This window comes from Acanthochromis polyacanthus, chromosome 15 (assembly GCF_021347895.1).
Source record: "Acanthochromis polyacanthus isolate Apoly-LR-REF ecotype Palm Island chromosome 15, KAUST_Apoly_ChrSc, whole genome shotgun sequence".
Classification (NCBI taxonomy): domain Eukaryota; kingdom Metazoa; phylum Chordata; class Actinopteri; family Pomacentridae; genus Acanthochromis; species Acanthochromis polyacanthus.
This window is the reverse complement of record NC_067127.1, coordinates 11,409,218-11,436,408: the sequence shown is the minus strand read 5'-3', so window position 1 is coordinate 11,436,408 and position 27,191 is coordinate 11,409,218. Positions and strand designations below refer to the sequence as shown.

Here is a 27,191-nt window from a genome sequence, read left to right as displayed (position 1 = left end):
GTTAGAGAAGCATTGCCTTGTTTCCCAGGCAGGCACCCTCTTTGTGACATGGTTAAAGATGTGTCCTAACACCATTCCCATCACCCCTAGTCCCCTCCTCTCCCCACCTTGGCTCCCATCCCTCCATCCCTCCCTCCATCCCCGGAGAATAGCCTGCCCTTTGCTCAAGCCATTCCGTCTCCTTGGAGCTCATTGTTCTGCGGTTGCTAGGCGATAGCTGGGGCCTCATTTGGTCACCTTGGATACGGGGGGAGCCTGGGTATTTGGTATGGGGTCAGGGCTGACAGAGGTGATGTGAAGGTGTGTGTGCATGCATGTGTGTGAGTACGCTGTGAGGTTGTGTGCGCACATTGTTAGCCATCAAAGTGTGTGTGTGGGTGCATGCATTTGTGTGTGTGTGTGTGTGTGTGTATTTGGTTAGGGGTCAGGCGTGACAGCGCTGGTACAATAGTGTGGGGTGTGACCAGCCCCTCCTTCACTATTTATTAGCCTATTCAATCACCCACTCCCCTGCTCCAAGCCAGGCTGGGCCAGGAGGCAGCCGAGCTGTCAGTCAACAGGGAGGGGGAGGGTCAGAGAGACAGGAGGTGGGGGGGTCTCAGAAAACATAATTAATGTGTAACACAAGAGCTGCTGTATTGCTCTAAAGAGGAAATTAAAGAAACAAGCAGCCACTGCAACCACAATTACGCCGCACTGAATAGGCCACTGTCTTTGAGTTGTCACCACTGTTTGGGGCACTCACACCTGCTCTCTCTTTCATCTCTCACCCTCTCCCTCTCTCACCCTTTCTCCCTCTCTCCATCTTTTTTTTTCCTTTCCAGAGTGTGTTTCTCTCATTCTGTAAAACACACACCAGAGGGAGAGCCTCTTTGTCAATCGCCCTCCTGAATTCCGATCCGCAGTCGTCAAGCTCGCCGCGGCCGGCCGGCCTTGGAGAGCCCTGGAGTGGCTTTCACAAACCTCCGCTAAACACACACACACACAAACCTATACTATTGTTGCCAGAGCTTAAGCGCTCATCAAGAGAGCACGAGTGGTGAAATGAGCAAAACGGAGAGGAACATTTTTAGAAAATGAGCTCCTATTCAATGAGGCCTATTCCCACCTCTCTTCCTCCCTGTTCCTCTGTCTCTTCTTGTGCTTTTTCGTTAGAGCCCATATGTAGTTGCAGGATTCTCTGCTCTGTTTCCCTGAGCCCTCAGAGCAAAACCATCAACGAGTGCTTTGCCCCCAAATTAAGCTTCAACGCAGATGACTCACTGTCAGTGTTATGCATCTGTGAGTCATCATTGTGTGTGTTTTACTTTAACTTTTTCGCACATGTTAGGCAAACATTCCCTCTTCTTTCTGTCTGTCTGCCCCACTCCCTTTTTCTGTTCCTTTAGCAATCTAAGTATATCACAGCTGTCTCTTTTGTCCCGACAAGAATGTGAGTAGCAACAAACTAGCACCCAGAATGGATCTTGCAGTGCGCTGCAGAAAAGGTCTGTGGTTGCTGTGCAGAAAAAAGTATTCCCTCGGGAATCTGTTTTTCTCCTGCAGCGTCTGCATGTGTGTGTTCCAAAACCAACCGTGGAGCTAAAATCGTAGCAAATTACCGGCTAAATGGCTGCCTTGTGTTCCCAACACTCATAATGAGTCAGGGGGAATGTGATCTCCTCACCTGAGCCGTAACCGATAGCAGATATAAAGAGGAACCGACATGTCCGTGCAGAGGGGAAAAGAAGAAGGCCTGGCACCGTGGAGGGCATACCTGCGCTGGGAGGCAGGGTGTGTCTGACCTCTCAGGGTTCACTGCTCTGACAAAACCACAGTGGTAATGCAGCAGAAAATGACTCCACAGACTGGCATGTAAACTTGGAATGAGTATGATATTGGGAGTGCTAGTTGTGCCTTTTCTGAGCCTCACGCAGTTTCCGGAAGAGTCATTAAGAAATCATTGAGTGAGGGCACTGAGAGATTCATATTCATGGAATTCATCAAAACAAGTCATTGAAAGCGGCCAATGCATTCATTTAGTGGGTCGTCTGAATTCATCCATTGGGCTGCATTGATGTGGTGTTGACCCCAAACCACAGCGTGCACTGCTGTCAGTGTGGCTTTGTCGGTAGTGCAGTAACCTTTCTTTGTGCCCATGTTTGGGCCAGTAACCTTGCTTTGTTCTGCTGTGTGTATCTGGGTGTAGTGTGACTCCCCTTCTCCATAAATCACTGTCAGATTCCAATGGTACGAAACAAAGCCCTCGCCTCAAGCTTGGATAATGGGGTTGTTGGTGTGTGTGTGTGTGTGTGTGTCTGTACCCATACGTGCATGAGTGTCAAGCCTGTTGCCCTTCGTTTACCAATCAGTGCCGCGCAGAGTTTATGAAAATTCATTGAGTGTGAGATGAGCTTTTTTTTCTTCAGATGAATATTGCACGAAATGCAGCATTGGGTGACAAAACACTCCATCGATTTTAAGGAAGCAAAGAGGGAGGGATTGAGGGAACGGGTAGAGAGACAGGGGTGAGGGAATGAGGTTGATCGCTGGTGCGTGATGGAATAAACTGCAGAATTTCTGTCACTGCATGTGCATGTGTGTGTGTGTGTATGTCACACACAGGGGTTTAATAAATAAATGATGTCTGAAATGAGAGCAGCTCTCCCTAGACCATCTCCACTTCATGAGAAGTGCTTGTTTACAACTCCACACAGACACTGTATGTACACACACACACAGACTCACACACACATGCTGCATCTATGGCTACTAGAGCTGAGACATACTGTTGCTCTCCTTTCCAGGATCATGTCTGTCCTGTGAGCCTCTAAGTGTGTGTTCTCGTTCTCAGGCCTCCGTCGCATTACACTCTGAATTCCATCCATGTTGCCGGTGAAGGGATAGGAAGCATTACTGTGCAGGCCAAAGCAAACACACACACACACATGCATATAAACACCTACCTTGTGAGCGAGGCTGGAGAGCATTAGGGAGCTCAACAGAGCAAACACAGTGATAAAGGCAGGATTTGGGCAAATTCTAATGGGAGGAAGCGGTGGGGCAGGGAGAGGATTTACCCCTGGTATCCCCGCAGGCCTGGGCATGACAGAAGCCCCCGAGTTTTTTAAACCAAACAGAGTGTGGCGCTGACTCACAGTTCCTGTGTTTGCTCTGCGGGCCGTCCTAACATATCATTACTTCTCCCAGGCAAGACAACCTTCTCCTCGAAAGAGACGGCTGCCTACCTTCCAGACAAAACCTGACCTTTTACTTTCTCCCAGCGGTAAATGAGCCAGTGCCATCCTAGATGAGCTGTGGGTGTGAATGAGATGTGGTGGTGGAACGCTCGCGATGGAGAGGGACGGGGTGTCAAGGAGAGGGCAGCTGTTGCATAGAGGATTCCCACAGTTTGATTGTTTTTGGAAGATTTTCAAACATCCCATTTCTAGGCAACTGAAGCAAAGGTCAAAATGGAGGAAGGAAGAAGAGAACAACAGAATAGGAGGAGATGGAGAGAGAGTGGCGGGAGAGAGTGGTTGATGGTAGGGGATACAGCCTTGGAATGCTGCAGTGGTTTTAATTACAGACAGAGGAATAGGCTTTTTAAATATTTAGAGTACAGATGATCTCTCTGGCTGCATATGTTTGTGTGTACGAGGCTTTGTGTGAGCGTGCACAAATGTGTGCGTGTGCATGTTTGTGCAAGCATGCATGTTTATGTAGCTGCATGTGTGAGGGCACTACATGTGTTGTATATGTGTTGATGCAGCAGTACATGTGTACTGCAATGCCATTTTTGTGTTACAGTAAAACACTTGCCTTCAATTAAGGTGATTTTCATGCTTTCAGAGAAGTTTAAATATTACATTCTTGGTTCTGAGTCTCAAAACTATCATAACAATAGCAATAATGTGCCTTCATCCAGATAAAACAAGGTTGTTTTATTAGGTCTTGGAAATGTGTTCTTTGTAGTTTGTATGCAAGTATCAGTCAGTTTTGGTCTTGATTGTGTACTGATTAGATATTCCTTGATCTAAATTCTAACTTTTACAACTATTTAGTCCTTTTAAGGCCGCTTGTGTTGAGATGCAAAATACTCACTGGTCACTGGGACCTTTTTCAAAGCGTATCAATCGTAAAGTTGCTTAAATACAGCCTACAGTAGCTCATAATTGCATGATTGATCTCAGATGTGTTGGAGGTGTGTCCCACACACTCAGGATTCCCTCAAGGCATACAACATCTTCAGTCGTCCCGAAACCTGAAGTCAGCAGCATATTTACAAATTACAAGATGTATCCCAAATCTTAAGCGCAAATGCTTCATGGGTTCCCACAACCTCAGGTTTATCCAAATTTGTAAAAACCACAACACACACATTTTTCGGACAACCAAAGCCCACCCAGGAGATGTATCCATATTCATATATAGTAGTAATGCAAACAGGGATTTTCCAAAGAGTACTGACATCAATCAAAACAATTTGATTTTTAAAAAAGAGACATTTGCATGGACTTTTTAATAAATCAATGCAACACATTTGGTACGTGTGTGACATAGACTGTATATATAGTGGACGTAGCATCTAGCTCCAGAATTGAAGCCAACCCGGAAGTGTCAAAAACTTGCAATATCCCGCCGTCCGTTAGGGTTGGCTCCAAAAAGCTTTTTCTCCATAGACCCCAATTCATTTTTGGAAAAAATAAAATTTGATAGACTGATGTTCTACAGCTCAGGATTTTTTTCCCGTTAGTTTTCATGGTCAAAATGAGAGATCAGGTGGCCGATCTTAAAATAAATCAATACTGAATTTGAAATAAATCGTTAAAGTTGGCGGAGCCAGGGGGCGTGGCTATACTTGATAGACAGCAACAGAAGCCTCTGCGGTAAAACGTGGGCGGGATAAGAGAGTCCTCAGCCAATCCTGCCCCTAGTTACTCTCCGGTCCAGTCTGTTTGATGACGCTTTTTACGTCACTGGCTCCAAAAAATCCAAAACGGCGACCAGGAAGTAGCAAAATCCGGGCTTCATTTTCTCGGCGTTGAAACCAACGGGTGACGTCACGGTTAGTTTACGCCTGGTGTGTGTACTGGTATTGATTTTTTTTCTCAATCATTCGGATGTCCACTGGATTTCATTCCCTGTACCACAAGGAGACCAAGCCAATGGTGTTCCCTCCTCCTCAACAGTAACATAAAAGAAACACAGAACTCTCTTAAAGGCACTAACCTTATCTGACAGACAGATTGCAATTGAGATTTCTTTGACTTCACTCAGACTAAAAGGTAATCAAAAAGCAGTACAATCTGTGAAGGAGATGTGATGGAAGATAAAATGAGACGCGCAAGACAGAGGTAATATACACAAAGTGGTTTGGAGGTGCTAAGTGCTACATCTTGACAATGTGGGTCATGTTGTTATAGACAAGCCTGAACTGCTCTCATGGATTTTGCTCTCTGGTCGGCTGCGTCTGTCTGACTGACATAAGGGTGCAAAAACATACAAGGGCTGTAATCTCCTAATCATTAAACAGGCAGCGTCAGGACATAAGGAGATGTGACTGCTGTCTGTGAGCACTAAGCCGGAGGAAGCCAGGATGTCCGAGTTAAGTGGAGCAATATCCTCCTTGCATGTGTGAGGGGGCTGCTCTTGTTAAACGGGTGCTATCATGAGGGAACGCTCTCCTCGTCTCTGTATTGTGCGTTTATTCAGAGCCGAGCCAAGACCGGTCCAGACTCCGAATGGTAAATGGGCTGCAATTTCGAGGCAGCTCGGCGTTCTGCGAGCTCACATTGATCTGTCATTGACAAAGTTAATGAGCGTGGACATGAGGCACAGAGTCTCGCCACAAAGACATCAAAGTGCCGCAGCAATGACTGGCCCGCTGTGAGACCGGCCTTCAGGCAGACACCCGGGCTGCCTCAGCCCCTGACTCCCCGGGAGAGGAGGGGAGAGGGGTGAGGGGAGGGGAGGGAGGTGGAGAGGATCTTGGCACCATGTGTAAGAAGTTTGTACGTCTCCATCCTTTTCTATCTCCCCCCTCACTCACAACAAGCGCACATTTTTTTCGGCGCATGTTTGGCATGTGTTTGTGGCTCTTAGCAGGATCAATGGAAGAGCAGAAGCAACTTTTGAGCCACAAACAAGATTCCTAAACTCGATACTCTCTTCTTCTGCTCACCACCTGCTGCTTGGGAACCTGCTGGCTACATACACTAATACACATACACACATACGAGCACAAAAGTCTTGCTACTAGGTAACCTGTTGGCTATCTGCCTTTTCATTCCTTTCTGTCAACAGAAAATAAGAGATGGGGAAAAGGCAAAATCCAAGAACAAATATTAGCCTATGCAGACAAAGGCATTCCAGACAGGGTTTTCACTCTCATTCGCTCATCCTTAAAGTCCCATCTTCCTCCTTCCCTCCATCTCTCCAGCTCCCCCCTACATGCTCCCCCCTCCTCACCCCGCCACTCCTCTCCTATTCCTTCCTTTATTTCCTCTGAAGGTCTCTCTTTTCAGCTCGAAGTGAGGCGTCTCCGTTGTTGTTGTCACTTTTGAAATCCTATCCGACTTGTTATGGCAGAATGCGTTTTTGTATTTGTGTATCAGCGTGTTTGCAGAAAAAAAATACATGACTAGCTTAGGACACACTGAGCAAAACTGTAGAAGCATCCAAAATGCCAAAAGCTACACCATTCAGAGACACTTGAGATTTCAAAGTTAGGATACATTTGCTGTGAATAGCAATAAAACTATGAAATCTAAGTCAAGTTGCTGAGCAAATCCAAAGTCAATTTTGTAAGGAAAACTGCTGGAAGTGGTATCATATTTTTATTACAAGCAAAACCACTGCTGAAAATACTTTATTTCCTTCCATAATAACCACAGAGAATCAAAGCTGCTGGGTTTTGCTTTGCTTTTTTACTGTGAATTAATGGCATACTTCATTTCCATTTTGTTTTGCTAATTTATTTGACTCTGACTGGCTTACATGCTGTCTAACACACTTTGTTCTGCAAATAAAATCCCTGCAACCTGATACAGTCTGCTCAAAAAATAGCAGTAAATCAATTATTCAAGGTTATAGGGACAGAAACTTTGATTGACTGATGGATGGATGGCTCTACTTTTAGAAGGCATCTTCCCCGTACCCTTCACAGCCTATGCTTTCCCAGCTTTTTAGCAGTCCTCCTCCTGTTCTCCGTCTTCCTCCTCCCTTGCCTCTGGGGGTTCAGATGTCATCCTCATCCTTGTCAGAGGAGTCTAATGGATCGGTCACGCTCAGGGCCCTCCCAGCCTGACTCACAGAGCTGGGGTGAGAGGTCACGACTAGGGTGAGATAGGAACTGCAGGGCGAGGACATCCGCTTGGCTGTTCCCAGCCGCGTACGTCTGCATTTCAGCGTTTATGCATGCATGTATTATTTTCTCTGTAAACACCCCGGTATCAGAATGCAGGGTAGCTGAAGGGACGATTTGCACAGAGCGGTAAAATATACCAAAGAAAATAAATAGCAGAGTTCAGCTACAGGATGTAGCATTGTCAGGTAAGGATACAAATGTGTACTTACACACACACACTCCCTGGGTCTGGCATATCCATCATAGCCTCACGGGGCCTCCTGTTCTTTCTGGAGGTCAAAGTTGAAAATGGTAGAGAGAACGCCTACACAGACATCTAACATATATGTGTATGAGTGAATATTTGTGTGTCTGTAGGTGCCAGATCTGCGCACAGCCTCTGTGTTGATTAGGCCTATACCAGTGGGGTGATCAATTGCCATCCCAAGAAACACAAACCAAATGTACGTCTGGCAACGAGGCAAGTCAGCACATATGATGATGTATGGCTTGAAATCCTGAGGGTGAGCTGCACTCTTTCTCCAAACTGTTGATGGTCTTTCTTGTGGTTTTTTCATAGTTGCTGGATTTTCTTTCTCTTTTTTTGTCAGATCTTTTTTTTTCTTTCTGTGACACAGATACGGCATAGAAGAACTGCGGCAGGCATCATTAATGCGGAGCACATTTCCACTCTGCTGTTGCAAATTTCTTTTGTTTCCCATTTGACCAGGGTGATTTTTATACTGCCAGCCTATTGTGTCCTGCATACCCCCTCAACCTCTGCATCTTTATTATCCTTTGTTTCTCCTCCACCACCACCCCTCTCCTTGTCCTCCGCCTCCACCCTCTCACTTTTCCTCTCCCCTTTTCCTGGGTGGTGAGTTTTAATTTCATGCCCCCTGCTCTGGCAGTTGGTCCTTTAGTGAGTGCCAGGCTGGCTTTGTGACACGCAGCCTCCTCAGGGGCTAACAGTCTCGCTAGCACACACACAAACACACACACACACACACACACACACACACACACAGCCACAAGTATGCATGCTCTCAGCCCTGGGCTATGCATCGGCATCCATGCAGAACTTATGGCAATAAAATGATACAGAAGTTGCTTTCAAGAACACACAAAGACACATGCTGCCAGAGACAAGATTACACAAGCAAGCATAGTGGCATGTTAGTTCATCTTGAGCAAATGGACTTGATTCAGTGTTCACACATGTAGAACAAAAAGCCCCTGTATTCCCACTTATCCATCATAACTGTCGTTGTTTCAGTAATTTATCTGAAGGTACTGGCCTCATCTGGGTAGCGACAGCATGCTAACTGTACTGGCATGCATTCATTACTCCGACAGACAACTCTTGGCCCTGGGGAGTAATCAGTCTTTATGCTAATGTTTGTAGATGATGATGGATGTGCCCCAGTCTCCATTGTTTTGGACTCTGTTAGAAAAGGAAAGACTGTTTCCTTCATTCGAGAATATGTTCATGTGCGTGAGTGCGTCTGCGTGCTTGAGTGTGTGTTCGGCCCCCGTGGTATTAATCCACGCCTACGGCTGCACCTCTGCAAGGGTTCATTAATCCTGAAAACATGGTCTGGCCTCATCTTTATCTCCCGAGCATTGCAGATCACATCTGCTGCTCCAGGCTGGTCACTCATTAATGAACACACCTCAAGGCCATATGTGACGCTTCTAAAATATTTTAAAGAATGCAAGTGCGTATTATCACACACCAAATGAATAAAAGAGGCAGGTAGGCTGTCCGTCAAACACTTGGTGAAAGTTTTTGTCCTACAGGGATAGATTAATCAAATCACTTTTTCTTTTCCTTTATGGCACTGGGCCACATGTGCTTTGTTTGTGCTGCCAACCAAATTCAAAGGAGGTGAATAGAGTTTCATTTGTGCAAATCAAAGCTTTGAAAGTTATATGAGTAATGTGTCTTTTCAGTCACGGTTATGCTGGATAATCCACAGACCTGACTGCTACTAATTTTTATTGGAACTGCTTTTACCAAAAGAAGTAGTTCCAGTGAAACTGTTCACGCCATCAGGTCTGCCATAATATTGCGTGAAATATGCCTAAACTTCTTTTTGGTCAAAGTAAATCATTTGTATTCACAAGCTGGAATAGTTGTCTTGTCAGTTTGTGGTGGTTGTAAAGTTTGCTCCACTCTCCCTCGCCTGCACTGTATGTGGGCCGTCAGAGTGGGAGGATGAGGGTATTCTAGAGCACTGTGGAGGACAGAGTAAGCATCCAGAGCAGTCGCTGCTGTCCATTGTTGAGCTCTTTTTCTCAGGACGACTCCCACCCACTGCAGCACAGCTGGGACCAACTCCATTGTCCTCTTCTTCCTCTGCCAGCCTCAGCCGAGCCCTCACATACATAGAACAGAACACACACATCCAAATGCTTGCAAACACACACACACACACACACACTCTACCCTCAAGGCTTAGTCACAATTCCAGCTGGGTACCTTTTTGTCTCCTAGCAACCAGCACCTCTGCAATTTCTGGCCTTGCACCTTCAGTTTGGACGGAGAGCCCATCCTGACACAAGGATTGCACGCACATGCAAAAAAAGGCGCTCACACACTGACTAGAGGTGGGTTTTGAGTTGCTGCCTGAGCGAAATTGAATCTGAAAAGTATTGGGCCGTTAGCTCTTGTGGAATGACTTTCTTTATGCAGTGAAGTTAATGAAGAACAGTGATAGAAATGAAAATGAAAGCCCAGGGGCTTTGATTCACTCTCACTGCAATTTTAGTCCCAGCTTTCTCCTTTTTTCAATTTGTAGTTGCAAAACCCATATGAACCCACTAAAAAGTCGGCATTAATACAAATGGGCATCGAAATAAATACATTTTATTGAACAAAATCACCTCTGAGAAGCAGTGCCATACATGTTCATGTACTCAGACAAGAGCAGGAGCTGAGAAGTTGCTGGAACCAAAGTTTGAAACTTAAGAACCGAGTAAATCTAATAAACATTTAAGAGACAAAAAGAATTAAAGGGAAGACAACATAAAACAGGAAAAAATAGAAACCAGTATAAAGTGATGTAATGGCTCTGTTCTAGGCTCATTTGAAGCTGAAGTCAAAGTCAGGAATTAGAAGCAATTTTATAGAATTTATATGTGCATTGTTGTTTTGAGAGTATAGACGTTTACCCTCCTGACAGCCTCATGTAATATTCATGAAAGATTTCCATTGTCTGAGACCAAGCAGTTATTTATTCATAGCTTCAAGAATACCTTTACTGACCAATGACACGTACACATACCTGTCATAGGAAGGAAGTTTTGCCCCCTTAAACCCATTCAGACACACACAAACACACATGGTACAAGCTGACCAGTAGTTAACCTTTACCTCTTTACTTATGTAACAGGCTGTCTGGGACGAGCAGTGCAGTCTGGTTGAGCAGATGGAGATGCAACGTCCTTGAACACGCTTGACCACACAATCTGAGCAAGACCTCTGAGGCAGCTTCTTTCATTCTCACCCAGGCGATATTGTTTTCTCGGCATCCACTGCACATGTCCTGGGCGTCCGTGGTGTTGTCTCTAAATTCTAAGTCAGGAGATTCAGACTCTGCTTGTGCCTCCAGCTGCTTTTAATCTTGTTCCCGTCTGAAAAACACAAAGTGCTGCCGCAGCTACACCGTCGGCTTTGCCATAGTTGTTGAAATTCCTCAGAAATGTAACAAACCAAGGCTATGGCAATTACAGGGATGCTGCATTGTGAGTTTGGGTTGCTTGTTATTTTTCTTCTTCAAGTTTTTGATGCTGCATGGAGATTATTGATTGCGAAGAGACGAGTAAAAGAAAGTTGGAGTTACCGTTTTCTTTTAGTAACACACATCTTTTTCAGTAATTTTCATTTCAAAACTTTTATTCACTTCATTTTCCCATATTTGCCTTCAGAAAATGAATAACAGCTGAAACCATTTGTCAATTGGTGTAAGACATATTAGCAAATATTGTGATAATCTATTGAGGAAAGTAATTTATTTAAAAAAATGCCAAATATTGGCTGTTTATAGCTTAAGTGCAAAATGTGAATATTTGGGTTTTGGCCTGTAAAAAATTGTGGAAGCTTATTAAAAGAGCTTTCTCTGTAATGTTTCAGATTACAGCAGTGTATTAATTACATACAGTTAAATTAATCCAAATATACACTTGTGCTAACAGTGTTCTAATACAGTACATACCAACACATTTACGGTATGTGGGTAAAAAGCAACAAGAAGTGAGATTTAGGGTAAAAGAGTGTAACTGTCACCACTTCATAGTACGTAATTACAAAGAAAAATGTGAGAACATGTTAAATTTGTGGTTTCCATTTTTGTGATGAAAGGCAGACCAAAAAATGAACGTTTGTTTACCACTGTGGTGCATCTTCTGGGGGGGGCTGTACTGGTGGTCCAACACAAACACATCCGGTAATACTTCGAAATTCGAATCATTTATGGAAACACACATTTAAGTGGGTGACACGTGTGGCCTCATCTTGCAGGTAGGAATTTTGTTTGCCAGTTGCAGGCAGAGTTACTTGAGCTTTAACCTTAAAAACAGTCATAAATGAGCATTTGTCATAGAGTTTGCTGGTGGCGTGAACAACAGCTGAAGCCTGCTCTTGATCCCAAAGTACCAAAATCAAAGCATTAGTGTCCTGCAGTTGTTTAATAGGTATCCCCAACCTGTAAAATGAGCTCTATGTCCCTCCTTTTGTTTCCATGTGTAACCACTGCTTAAATTTCCTTCCTTATTTCCTCATTCTTCTTTTCCCTTGTTCCCATATACCAACAAGGATGGACTGATGCAAAATACGGTCATGGTTGTAATTTTTACCCTTTTTCCTCTCATATTCTACACTTCATAGAACAATAAATGAATTAGTGAATTCAAAAATGCTCAATAGTAATAATGCTTGTTATTTGCAAACCTAATTTGAGTTGCAGTATGTCTTCACTGAGGACTGCAAGTGAATTCTCTGAAAGCAAACCTCTTATTGTTCTTCTTCACCACAAAGTCAATAAAAGAATCAGAAAAGTTGCTTCAGGAAATATATTCAATGCACAATGTGCTGTAGCCTGATAATGTATGACATGTTCGTACAGTGCTGCAGCAGCACTATCAACAGGTGAAATCTCACCATTGGTAATAAATAACCTCCTATAACCGGAGGAACTTATGGGAAGACCGCCGTGCACTTGATGCACGAGTCTAATTCCGCTTTCTGTGTGATAAAGTGCTGTGCGCAGTAGCTGCTCTTGTCTTCAGCTAATCCCTCATACCTATATTGTGTGCTTGGCGTATCACCGACTGCGGGGATATTGGAACAAGAGGCCTGACTTACTGCTGATTACGTTGCTGTCTTGCGGCCTCAAGATAACATGGACGTGGGAGCGGAAGCACTGCATGTATGTGTGTGCATGGGTGCCTCGGAGGGTGTGTTTGTGTGCATGTGAGCGTGCCCTGTTGCAGATAAGGAGATATATGCCCATGGGTGAGTTGTCGACTTGACATCAGCCACAATGCACCTGTCTCATACATCACAGTGAGCGTTAGGCTGTGTAGGTAACAGAGGGAAGGGTCTGCAGTCTTAATTGTTCCATCATCTCGCCTCTCTCCTCTGTGCTGCAGGACAGCTAACTCCCACTCAGTGCAGTGTGACCTTGTTACTCACAGAGCTACATAACGTTTATCTGCTGCATATTTAAATAATTGTACACCTGCAAAATGCAACATTTAATAGCAAAATACAAGAGAAACTGGATAAAAATTTAGCAAAGTAATTACGCATCCAATACTAACAAGTTGAATGGAATTGAGCAGATTTTCATTCCGATGAGTTCTTCTGTTTAGACGAGGTGTCCTTGACCGTGTATATCGAGGCATGTACCTCTGGGCTGTTTTTAAGTTTAGCTTTCACAGGGATTTGGAGAGAGAACAGACAATATAAAGGTAGCTACGCTGCTCACCTTCCCTCTGGCTAGTCCTCTCCTCTCCTCTCCTCTCCTCTCCTCTCCTCTCCTCTCCTCTCCTCTCCTCTCCTCCTGATACTTTCCATGTGTGACAGCGACTGTGAACACTTAAAGTAATGATGGGGAGGTTTCACTCTTGATTTCAGTCAGAAAACGCTGCATTCAAGTTCCTCACAGCAAGCAACGAGAAGATGATCTATGCAGGGCTTCATTTTGGTCAGCATTCATCAAATCCCCGACCCTCTGTGTGTCATGTTTTTCTATGCTCTTCCTACTGAAAGCCTTTCCTCAATTAAGTGTCTCGAAGTGTTCGGTCTCCGTGCTGATTGAAATAGCTCCTGAATGTGTGCGTCTTGGTGACAGTCCTCTGATCTGCTATCAGCCGCCTGTGGTTAGGTGTGGTGGATCTGTCATCACAGTGGCTCAATAACACTGACCTCAGACCAGCGCTTCCAGGAAGAGCTGTCATCCGATCTTCGGTATCAGTTTTCCACTTTCTAGGTAGCCAGGCGTTCACAAAGAGGCATCTTTAACTGGTTTAGTAAGACCACACAGTGCGTATGTGTGTGTATGTGTGTGTAAGAGTGAGTCCGGCCAACCAGATTGACTTTGTTGTGTTTCTAAATGGCTGCCTCTTTCCCTTTTACTCCCGCCTTGACTCTGTGTAAAGCATTAGTCCAATCTAACAAAATGATTTCCAGGCTATTCTCAGAGATGGAGATCATTATTTCTGGCCTGGAGTGAGCCTGCTGGCTAATGTAGGTTTAGGTAATGGCAGTGATAATGGACCTGTTGAGACGCATGCTCTCCATCGCCCTCCCTCCATTCCACCCTGTTCTTCTCACACTTTTTTTTTTTCTACTATTGTCCAGCAGGTAGACAGCATGATGGATGGACAGGGCTTGGCTGGTTGCAAAGCGGGGCTATCGTACACCCCGCCGTCTGTTGATAGCGCCTGTAAGCGTTTGTCATGATCGATGCCGCTCAGCCCTGCTCCATCACTCAGCTTGACTGCCCATGAAAGGCTTGGACACACTCAGAAGCTCAAGTATACATAATGGCAGGGGGAAATTAGGGTGAATCGAGAGCCGGGAGAAAGTATAGATTTTCTCCCGTCTTTCTTTGCCGTTTTAACTCTTTCATTCGCTTCACGGGTGGCGGCGGAGCCAAATGCATGCGCTCATACGGGACTTTTAAGCCTCCAAATACACACAGACATCATGAATCATTTACAGTGAAAGAAGAGATGCGGGCAACAGTTAAACTAGCTCTGTCTTGATTCCCGATGTGTGTGTGTGTGTGTGTGTGTGTGTGTGTGTGTGTGTGTGTGTGTGTGTGTGTGTGTGTGTGTCAGCCCTCATGTGGACTTGATAAGTTCCACTGACATTGTGTTTTCTCTTGGTGGTTGTTGAGTGTTCCAGTCTGGGAGCGCTGTGTGTTTCTCATTGGTTGGGTGAGCTGTAGATGATTAGAGTGGAGTCCATCCATGAAATCCCCTTTAGGTCCCATCGAAAGGAGACAGTTTGCGGATGTGTGTGTGTGTGTATTATGAGAGCGGGAGAAAGGCAAGGACAGAGGGTGTTATGCTATTCAACATCAGAATAAATCACAAACCCTGTCCAGATGCGTCCACACGGCCTCCTTTCTTTTTTTGTCTTTCAGCGCATGTTGAAGCACAAGCCGTTAGAGGGTTAAATAAATGAGCACTCCACTGTGACGGTCCGTGAGGTCGTTTGGAAATGAGATAACACAGCTTAATGACTTACTTCCTGAAGTTTGCATAAATAAATAGAATAAATAGAGAAAGTGACATGGCAGAGGGAAGAGGGACTAGTGGAGTGACATGCAGCTTTACTCAATCATTTTCCCTGGCTGTTTGTACTAGTTTTTGTTGGACTCGTGTTGACATTGGCTTTCAAAAGAAAACAACAGCAACAAAGGCAAACAGATGCTATTGAATTATGCCACAATCTGTATTGGTACAGTGTTTGTTTTTCATTATGATTCTTTATAGAGCCTATATTTAGTCCAAGAAGAGAGAGTCAGAGCGGGAAAGAGAGACTTTCTCTCCTGGGTTTTTAGAGTTATTCCTAAAGCAGCCTGTCTATTCTTCTCTTTATAAAAGCAGCAGCTTCTTCTTCTTCCCCTCTTATCAGTCCTCCTCCCACTGAGCCCCAACCAGCTTCTCGTCTTCTCATCTCCACCACAAAGGGACTAAAGAAACACCTTACACACACTGCGTGCCTGCATGTGCTATATTCATGCGCCCGTGCATGATAATTTGTGTGAACATGAATGAAGGATTTTAGACTTTAGAGCTGTGTTTTGACCTCTGGATGATAATGGTAATCATGATGATGATAGAGGCGCTGGCGTCTGGCCCTGTTGTCCAGATTGCACTGGCTGCTTTAAAACACTGAGGAGGGAGAAAGTGAAGGGAGACGCGGCTAGGAGGCTGGTTTATCATGTATTTTGGTGAGAAAGAAAGCAATATATGAAGGTGTGGAAAGAGAAGGATGGAGGGAGGGGGGTGCATGAGGGTGAGAAGGAAGGCGCAGATACTGTTGGCCGCACACAGAAACACTCAGTTGCTCTCTCCGGGCCACACAAAAACACACACAGAGATGCCTGTGTTTTGGCAAGTGCCCAAAGGCCCCGCAGCCTCGATCTATACTCCTTCTCACCTCATTCCCTTTATGTTATCCCCCACTCTTCACACCTTTCCTCTTTTTTCATCGCCCTGACACTGTGGGTTTGTTGTCTTTTAACTCAACCAAAGGCATGTCTGCACATAAATGAAGCATGTCAACATCGCCTGGGTTTTGTTTTTGCGTTTTCACTTTTTTTGACCGAAGCCCTGCTAAAAATATTAAACAAATCAAAAACAGTCTTAATTACGGCTCTGCCTCTTGACTGGTCTTCTTCAGCTTTGCATTTTTCCTTTGTTCTTTTGTCTTTGTATATTGGAGCTTTTCCTCAGTACTGCATGAGCTTCTCCAGTGACAGAGCTAATGGCTCCATTTCATCACTAAAGTTGACAGCGCCATCATTAACTCTGTACTTTCCTGAGCTGTTTCTCTGTACTGGTGTCACATCATCACTGACAGAAGGAGAGTCCAAATGGAGTCAAGTGTTCTTTAGTGAAATTGCATGTGTTAATAGGAAAAACTCAAGTTAATTACAGTATTCAGGTATCTGAGTGCTGGCAATTGACAAAGACATAACATCCAAACATTTTGCCTTCAAATATGAGGCATAATTTGATATTTTTAGTGAAATATTTAAAGTTCAGAGCATATTTTTAAATTTTCTTTTTTTCAGATTCTAAATCTCAACTCAAATCAAGTGTTTTGACAGTCTAGTCCCCATCAAGATTTCATCAAGTCCTCATTTTAGGGAGTGGTTAGCCTCAACTCTGCTTACAGAGTCATGGAGCTGATTTTAGGAGAACTGCTTGGGAAACCTTGTGGTGCTGATCACACCCCAAAAAAACTGAATGAAACCTGTAACTTTTTATAGTACAGTAGGTGCTATAAAGTGCTAATGACCCGCTAAGGAATTATGCTTCTGACACAGTTTGGAACAAAATGTGGACATTTGCAATTTTCAGTTTCTTTTTTTTTTTTTTTTTTAATCCACTGGTCCTTTATTGGCAGTTGTATCTTGAGTCATTTATTGCTACATTTCCAGGTCCAGCAACTTCTTTCCGAGGGCCCACAGTTTGCGTATGTGGTTGTTGAAGTGTGTGTCTACTTGTGGGTTTTCACCATGCGGGGAGGAAGAAAGTAGTTAGCATTTAGTGGCAGCACACCGCCATTCTTTTAACAGCTCTCACACACCTCATTAACTCTCTTAATGAGTAAGTAATCAGACACGTTCCCCCTCAGTCTTTCAGTCTTTTCTCCCTCTTTAAATAGAAGAATGAAATTAAGACTATTTGGCAAGGATAAACATTTTCTTATCATGTAATCGAGTCAAGAAATCAAGAAAACAAACATTCTATTTCAGAGGCACACACACTAAAATAGATGCACTTAGAAGCACCTCTTTTCAGTATGGGCAGTTACTTATCTGTAAGGAATCTAATCTGTAATACATGTAGGTAGGATCAAGTTTCCTGAGTTTTTATAACAGACTTCAGTGTTTTCTTAGCTTCCCTGTATATAGATTTCTGATTTTAAAAAAGTACAATGCAATGAGAGATGGATAGATGAGATGGTGTAATGAAATTAAGGGAAAAGTCTGTCTAAGCAGGAAGAGGAAAACTTGGGTGTTGTTCATGTTACGATGGATGGCGTGTCATTGTATTATTTAAAGATTTTTATCCACTTTGTCTTTGAAATGTACGCTTGTAAAAATTACCCAAACTAATCTCATGTTTTTAGCATTCGTATGGTGCAGTTACCATCAGTTATTTTTGGAAACAAGTCCCTTTCACAATTCATACTGTCGTGTAAAAATTCTAATCATTATTTATTCTCTTTATAGAATATTTCCAAGAACGACTCCTTCAAAAACAGCCTTTGTTCACATTAAAAGAAAAAACCCTCTGCAGATGGGTGACAAATTAAAGGAAGAACCAACATAAAGCTTCTTAGTAAGGTGTTCTGTCGCCACATTTTACCTGAACACCTTCGGTGTGCCTTGTCATTTATTTTACAAGTCTTAGCAACTCTACTGGAGAGATGAATGCCATTCTTTCACATGATATTCCCTATTTCTTATTTTATTTTTGTTTTTTTATCATTGCGTTCATTTGGGTTGGGATTTGTTAACACCCTGGCTATCAATTTCCTATTTATCAAGCTATTCAGTGACCTGTGGATGGGGTCATGGTCATCGAGGAAGTGACCACACCCATCATGATAGAAATGCTTCATCATAGGAAGAATGTGATCATTCAGAACCACTTTGTATTGATTTGCTGTGAGCATTCTAAGCTCACTGCAGGGGTCTGCAATTCAATTCATTCCTTTAATTTGTCACATATCTATGTATGACTATTACCAGTTAGTTTATCAAAAAAAATGGAAACAAAGACTCTGAGAAGATAAAAAAAAAACAACAACAGTGGTATCGGTGAACAAGAGCTGAGGGAGGTTACATGAAACAATACATTTCACTGCACACTTCACACTACCATGTAAGTAATAAAATGAGAGTCTTTATTTCCTCTCGTTGAAACTTTTAAAACCAATTGTAAATCATCCCAAATGATTTGTGATCCCATGTTGAAACCATACGGGGCATAAAGGAGGAGGTTATGAAATCTTTTGGATATGAAAGAGGCAATTGTTTGCGTTCGCATGTATGTACGTGTGCGAATGTATTCATGTGCATGTTTTTGCTTCTGCATTAGAAGCCGCTATGGACCCTGAAGACTTGAGGGTTTTAACCAGAGTAGGCTGTCTGCCCCTGAGGAGGCTGAGCTGTTGCAGCATCCCCCATAAAAGTCCTTTTGCTGTCAGATATAAAGACTAAAAAGTGGCACAAAATGCTAATGTCTCTACGCTGCGTTTTGATTGGTTGGATTAACGTTATGCAGCTACAGAAGGTATTTGTGTCACACAGAAGAGAGCTGAAGTTGTGTACAGTATTAGTGTAGTGTGCTGAGATAGAGATCGGAGGTTAATGATGTGAATCAGACAGGAAACAGACATTACCTTGAGTGTGTGGCTAATCTCCAGACCAGGCGCCTTAAGCTATGTCTGATAACATTGCTAATTATTCCAGATATAGACTCTGCGGGGATTCTTGTAAACAGGCGTATCAGTAGCAAAGTTTATTGTTGGAGCACTTTACACTGATTAAATGATACCATTGTTTGAGGTCTTGTATAAGTGAAACCTTAAAAAAGCCTGACCGCAGCATATTAGTGGCTGCAGTTCATACGGCGAGGACACACCTGAAAACATGTGTGTTACCTCATCATTAGTGCAACAATGGGAATGAACTGTGAGCAACGTCACCAAAAGGGAGCCAGGCTGCATTAATGAACTAGCTGCCCACTTGCAAGGTATGTAGTGCATTAAGGTAAATCTATACCAGGTCTACGCCGTTTGAACACTGACATAGCCCCACTCACTTTCACTCACTCAGGCACTGGTTCACACACCTGTAATGAAAAAAGACTGGTGGGCATGCTGTGTGCAGGAAATAAGGAGAGAAAAAGTTGCAGCTCTGACATCGTTACTGCGCTCTGTGAGATGCATGCAGGCCTGGACTGGGGTTGGAGGCCGCAGCACTGCCTTCGGGATAGTCTTCATAGCATTGTAATGAGTCTATGGAAGGAGTCTGGGCAGTGGTGAGCGCTGCAAGGCTCTGATGGTTTCCATGAATCTTTTTAGCCTGAGCGGAGCAGTGCAAGTGGAGTGAAGGTTATGACCTCCACTCCTGCCTCTGATGCTTTGTCTGCTCCTGCAATACTTCACAATCTGATGACCCCGAGGTCAGCTAAGTCTAATACAATATACAGACTGACATTTTGAAAAAGTGTGCCAGACTCTCAAAGGCAGGATGGTATCACAGAGAAACAGGGAACAAAAATGATGGAAACTTTTCTTCTTCTTTTTTTTAATCTTTCTGTCATTTCTCACCATGCCTGTTTGGTTGCTAACCATGTTTGGGCTGTTGCACAAGTGATACACTGTTGTGGTATTTGCTGAAGAGCCTTAACATTAGATTTACTGTCATAACTTAGCGTTGGAGACCATGGTGGCCAGTATCCCTATTTGCGGTGACTGTTCTCACATAATCATGTCTGTTTTTGAAGGGATCAGTGCGTCCCCGAAAATCAGCCTACAAACTAATCAGAAATGCCAAATATCTCGGAGCCAACACAGTTGGGGCTGAGCTTAGAAAATACCATCAAGGGGCAACCACAGACTATGTAAAATACAGCATGGTCTCCCACAGAAATGTCCTGTTTGCTGTTTTGAGAATGTGTAAATGCAGAAATGTTGCATTGCTAAATTTAATTTTGCTCTGGCTCCCGTAGGAGTCGAACCCATCAATAAATCCTTAAGGGACACAGAAGACTGCAGACTCCAAACCATGACCACTGTGATTATTCTGTTAGATGTGACAGAGGAGAGAATGAACCAGGCAGAGGGAGAGAGGCAGTATAAGTAAATGAGAGTAAGGCTGATTTTCTGGCATGAGAGATAGCATCATTTAAGGTTGTCATGGGCCTTTTTTAGCCACACATTGTCCCAAAACAGACCTACATTTTAAAAGTGACCTCCCACGACCTCGGTACCTAATCCAATCAAACAGCACCACAAGTGGGAGTATATAGATCACTCTAGCCAATCGTGTTATAGCGTGCTAACAGGATTATGGGGGTTTTAGTGTGCGGATTCCACCCTAGAGCTTTCATTTTACTACTTACACACATAGCATTGTATTCATATCATCAGAGCCTTCTTGCCTTGTCTTGCATTCCAGCTTCTCATGCCTGTCTCCTTCCCTCTGTCTTCCTTCTTTTCTTTGCACCTACTGTAGCCCCTGGCACTCAAACAGTGCTGTCCCAGCACATTATTCTGTTGAGATTTCTTACTGTAACCTGGGAGTGAACACTCGTACAAAGCCAAGCTGAGAAATCACAGAGACATCCTCCCAGATGTCCGGAGGGGAGAAGTCATTAACAGCATTTCTGCAGCACAACATGTCTGAATCTTCATGTGTTTGTTGCACAAAGGTGACGAGAAGGTGAGAGGACTAATTAGCAATTAGGTGGAGAGCAGGGCCAGGTAGACCAAAAGCATTCCTCTCGCAAGGAGCCACTTTGATAAGAGGCACCAATATAGCCCGGGTGCCAGACTGACTCAGCTTTCAACTCGGTGCTCAGACTGTTTTGCCAAGAGAACAACAAAGGGGCTGGAGGGAGCGCAACTGTTATGGCTCTCGTGCTTGCTAGTTAAGAAGACATGAAGTCGGTTTGATGTTTGGGATATGATCCTGCAAATTATGGCAGACTGACAGGATAGATAGATTATTGTTGTGTAATTGCCTAAATTGCCTGCTAACTGTGCTGCCCTATATCTCAGCAAAAGCAGATGTTACGCAGATCTGCAGAGGAAAGTCAGCTCTCAAACCTTGCATGGTAAAATTAGAATGTGCCACTAGATGGAATATTTACGCTCTCTTTGAACATCAGCCAGCGATGTGTGCGCTTAATTTGCACATCTGTACATGCACTTGGTGTTTTTGTGTGTTTAGAACAGCAGGCATCCTGAACGTGAAGTTAAGATAATTGGACTGTGTTTATCTCAGGTATAAAAAGCCTAAATTTTATGGTCATTTCCATGTAGTGTAATTTCTAAACACACACCCCTCTTTTAATGAAGGGAGGCTATAAACATGGGGCAAGACCCGACATGTTCAAGTAGACTGCCATCGTACAACTTCATCTCAATACTTCATCCACTGAAATGAAACACACAAATTCCATTTTTAATTGTGGTGTATTTGCAGTGGCCTCTTTTAATTTCTGCTGTATCATAAAGACACAACCACCCATTCATTAGATAGATTGCACAACACAGCGGCTGTGGTGTGCTTTGACCTCTTTTGTGTCCCACCAAAACAATCTCTGCGCAATATTCATTCCAAGGAAAGTTCGGGAAATGATGACCCATTGGGGACACGATGTGAGACTATGTGTCGTTATAGTCCTGGGAACTCATTTTAACGTTACCACACAGGGTAGTCGTGTGGGTACTTGTTGTGAGCATCAATGGTTTGCGTGCTGTGGTGTGCATGAACATTAAATAAGTAGAAGTCATCAAAATCACATGCAAAACACTTGTGTAGTTTTATATATTCTGGTGTTTAGACCCTCCGTGGGTGATCATAAGTGTTCTGTTTACATCTATCCAAGCTGTGGGAGTCCTCCGTGCATGTGTTTTAAAGCCAGGAGCCTCTCTGGCAGCACCCTAGAGTTTCCTTGTGTAGTTTGTGCGTAGTAGAGGGGCAAGGCCTTTCTGAATCAGGTTAGCTCACCATTTAAACGGCAAACAAAAGACTCTGCTAATTAAAACTATGGCTACTTGTGTTTCACTCACTCTCCGTCCCTCCCCTCTGCTTTCTCACTCTCTTACTTTTCACACACATGCACTTTTCAAATGCCTGATTTGTACGCATCGTTAAGCGCTGGACACACACACACAACCTAATACGAAAAGATAATGTTCTTTGTGCCACAGCGACCAAATGAATCCACCCTACAGGATCGCCGAGGACGCCTCATCAGTCACTGCCCTGCTGCCTGTTTGTTTGGTCTGTGTGCGGGCAGTGAGCTTGGTGCCTCACACCAGAGCACAAGCCAGAGCATGGTCAAGGCGCAGCGGACAAATTATAGCATGAGTGAACACTGAATAATGCAGCCACCAAAAACTAACCACTTCATTGTGAGTGGAGTTCTCCATGCAGTACCACACCTCAGGGTGTTGGCACACATTGAAGAGAGAAAAATGCCCTCGGCTTTCCGTTCTGCACCAATGAGTGTGGTAAAAGAAGGAGTGACACTGAATAGAGGGTGAATTCTGCTGGCTGAAAAACATGCTTAAACGCTGGAAATAAAAGGTTTACAGGAGGAAATTGTTGAAACATGTTAATATCGTGCCCAAAAAAGAATCGCATTGAACAAACACCCCGTTGAACCAAACAAACATCGAGGATGAGTTGTGTGTAACTAATGCCTACCTATTGTCTCCACAGAGATCTGAGTGAGAACTTCATCCAGTCCATCCCCAGAAAAGCATTCAGAGGAGCTACAGATATCAAAAACCTGTGAGTACATCACCTTTTGCTCCAGGGATGGGTGTGCTTAGCTGTTCAAATAATACTTATCTTCATTATTTAATAATGATTTGGAAGGTCAAATGACAAAACATCCATCCATCCATTTTCTTCCGCTTATCCGGGGTCAGGTTACATATCAAGTAACATTTTCCAGTTCGTCCTGGGAGGTCTCGAGGCTTTCTCAGCCCGGAAAAGATACGTAACACCTTCAGTGAGTTCTAAGTCGACTCTTGGGTCTCCTCCCAAACCTCCGAAAGAAGGTGCGCAGGAGGCATTCTAATCAGATCCTCATACCACTTCAGCTGGCTCCTTGCGACAAAAGCAACAGTGACTTTACTCCATGCTCAGGTTTTACAATGCTGACTCTCATCCTAGCAGCTTCACACTCATGTTCTTTGTGTGTGCTGGCGTAAATTACCCAGCACACACTGAAAGTCCATGCCTGATGGAGCCAACACAACCATGTCATCTCCTCAGTTCAACTCTGAGATTCCCAAACCAGACACCCTCCTTGTCATGGTTACACCTTGGAGCCCGTCCATGAATATCCCAAACAAGATCTGAGACAATGTTGACAGAGTCCAACACTCCAGAGCTGGATTTGACTTTGCACTGGAAGTATGAACATGGCTATCACTGTGGATGAATAAGGACTGGAAGGTTTGTAGCAATGGCCCTGGCACCCCATACTGCTACAGCGGCCATCACAAATTCCCATAATGCATCATCTCGACAGTTAAACCCAAAGATATTCACTTTAATCTCATGGATGTCTAAGAAAATCTGAATATGTTAACATTTGAGAGGCTAAAAAAACATGTGAACTCAGTAGTTGCTGGTTTATTGTCTGCTAAATTACTGATTGATTATCTAGTTGTTCTGTTTGATACTTCTTGAAAGAGTTGACGGTAACTCAATCAAGAGTTAATCAAGATTGCTTAGAGCAATTCAAGTTCTACTAACACCTACTGTATATGAACAGCAGAGGAATGTCCTTCATTTGCAACTTATTCAATGTAATTTCAGCATGTTAACATTTCACCTTGTTAGGTTAACAGCCCTCAGTGGGAGTAAAGTAATATGTTCATATTGGTGCGTGTATGAATGTTCAGTGGACCCTGTAGCACATGATTGAGTAAACTACCACACAAACAGCTCCCCAAAGATGACTTGTAGGGATTGAAATCTACATCTTCATTATGGTTCATGGACACAAAGATTTATGAGGTGCATCGACGCAGATAAACAATCAGTCTAGTCCTTTTTTGCTACTCCTGGGGTTACTTGAGCAGAGATGACTAAACCACTATCGATTTACCATAGTCCATCAGTGTACTACTTACTGTATCAATAATTACAACTACCCTACAGGGAGATGGAAAGGTTGTGTATGTGTCTTGTGTAACAAAGCCACTTTCTCTCTCTCTCTCTCTCTCTCTCTCTTTCTCATGTGTGTGTGTGATCTGCAGCCAGCTGGATAAAAACCACATCAGCTGCATCGAGGATGGAGCCTTCAGAGCGCTGAGAGGCTTGGAAGTGCTGTAAGTATCTAAAGTGATGCTATTCATCCAGCCCAGCCCTGTATTATTCCATTAAAGCACTGATTTAAATTAAGGCATTGTTTTTACCCTGCCGGTAACCACAACTAATATATACACATAGCACAGACCTTGGTTATTATGCCAAAATGCCCCCCTGTGGGCCTCATGAGGGGGCCTGCATCATGGAGACCAAGCTCCATTAAGTCACAGTTGACAGCAGCGTTCCCCTCCATCACATTAACACCCCCCACCACCACCACCCACCCACTACTCCACCTCCATCATCTACACACCATCCAGCCCTGGGCAGGCCATCTGACAAGAGGGGCTCCTAGCATCTTGTTCGGAAATTATATTCAAGTTAGCATTCCCCTCCCTCGCACACATTGGCGACCATGCTCTGCACCTTAAAATGTTCAATTAATCATCTCTTGTCAAAAGTCCTAATCACCGGCCTCCACCTGAAACAATGTAGAGTAACAGTGCAGGCGATGGGACAAAGGCACTTCATAGACAGCCCTGTTATTCTGACGGTGAAAGATTGTGTTTGTGTATGCGGGGGGTTTAGGAGGTTGTGACGCAAAGAAAAAAGAAGAAACATTAAAGGCTGTTTTCATGGCTGAATTGATGTAGTGATGGGGTCGTCCTAATGGTGTAAGAGGGCAAAGGAGGTTGTTTTGATGGGGTGTGTATGTATAGGTTTTATGGGGGAGGAGGACAGTTTGCGTTAAAAGGGGGAGCAGGTTGAAATATGGTAAAGGGTTATTAGGCTGATTGAAATGACCCAATCCTCTTGCTGCAGCTGATGCCCTAGGTTCGATGGAAGTGTGTGTGTGTGTGTGTGTGTGTGTGTGTGTGTGTGTGTGTGTGTGTGTGTGTGTGTGTGTGTGTGTGTGTGTGTGTGTGTGTGTGTGTGTGTGTGTGTGTGTGTGTGTGCGCATCGTACGTTTCTAGTACGAGTAGAGGCACTCGGAAGCCGGCTCGTGTGCTTGTATGTATGTGTGCATATTTGCATGCACGACTGTACGTGTGCGTGGGAGGTGCGAGGGCTTCCCATCTGTGTGGAATGAGGTGTTATATTCCCAGTGGGCCACAAAGAGAGACGAGAAAAGAAAGAAGGGGACGGATTTTAAAGAGACTGGAATGGGCGCGGATGGGCACAACAAAACACTTTTTGAAGTGAAAATTTTCGAATGACTTTTCTCTTTCTGGCACTGACAACATGACTTCTCGCTCTTTTTCTTTTCACAGAACGCTGAACAACAACAACATCAGCAGCATCCCCGTCTCCAGCTTCAACCACATGCCCAAATTGCGAACTTTGTAAGTCACAAATATTCCTCCCACAACGCTCTCTACCTCTCTGGGGGTATTCTTTAAAATAAAACTATATTTCTCATACATAAAGTAGGATAAAGGGTGATTTCTATGTGATCTCAATGGGAGCAGACAGGTTCTGTCATTCCAGTCAATGTTGGGTGGCAGCCATAACCACAGAGTACCACAGAGGGGTCTGTAGCGATGCCAGGGGCCATTATCCCTTCCATCTAAAGACAACAACTGGGCCAGAAAGACGCAAATAGCCTCAGTAGCCTATTGTGTATTGTGCTTTGTATGTGATTACTAAATCTGAAATTATGCACAAATTAAAACAATTATGCCTCCTGCAACTCTGAGCCTTGACTCCACTGCTCTTGTGGTGACATTTTATGCTTTCTCGCTCCCAGTGGGGTTATATTATATGGCTTTTCCTGCTTGTGTGTACTCCTATGTGTCTGTGTGCATGGGTTTGCGAGTTAGCATACATGTTCCCTAGGTCCACCGCACCACAGCAAGAGTTATTCTGGAGCGACGCAGGATTGCAGGAATGCACTGTTTGGAGTAGTTGGTTTAGAAAAGTCCTCTTTAGTGTTTCACTTTTTTAGAATGTGCCATTTGCAGTCATCCATGTAGCATATCATTTAGTGTGTTTTGCCACAGGGTTTGGATGTGATGAGTTGGAGGAAAGAATAGACACTTTTTATGCTATTTATGTCTTCTGCGGATGGTATTTTAGTTAGGCTCATTTAAAGACCCCCTTCTGTGAAAAGCGAGTTTTATACGTGTCTGTGAAGTGTTTTTACCATCTCAAAAACACAAATTCAGGCTTCCGGGGCTTCAAACATAAGAAACCTGGGGAAGTAGGCCTAAATTCCTCTTCACTTACTTAATATTACAGCTTGCCATTGTGTAGTGTAGAGTACTTTTTGAGCTGCAGCAAGAGAGAGGCAGGGATTTTACAGATCTGCACGTTTAAGAGCAAGCAGCAGTGTAGAGTTACATCTAAGCCATTTAAAGGCAGGAAGGGATTATTTTCATGAGATAAACTTCAAAACAGCTTATTTTGATACACAGAGATCTTATGGCACTCATCCAAGATGCTTTCTCCTGACCAGATCCTTGCTTGTGTTGTATTTTTTCCTCAGATGTACGTAGCTTTGGATAAAAGCATCTGCGAAATGAAATCGTAGAATTGTAGATGAGCTT

The 27,191-nt window shown here is 43.8% G+C and overlaps 1 protein-coding gene across 2 annotated transcripts in view; it reads left to right on the top strand.

The window, feature by feature from the left end:
• slit1a (slit homolog 1a (Drosophila)) overlaps positions 1 to 27,191 on the top strand; it is a 91,459-nt gene that overhangs the window by 27,523 nt on the left and 36,745 nt on the right. For both annotated transcript variants that reach the window (XM_022197016.2, XM_022197015.2), the window contains exons 5-7: positions 23,041 to 23,112; positions 24,594 to 24,665; positions 25,917 to 25,988. In XM_022197016.2, coding sequence (XP_022052708.2) covers positions 23,041 to 23,112; positions 24,594 to 24,665; positions 25,917 to 25,988 — 216 coding nt within the window. The remainder of the gene's footprint in view (positions 1 to 23,040; positions 23,113 to 24,593; positions 24,666 to 25,916; positions 25,989 to 27,191) is intronic.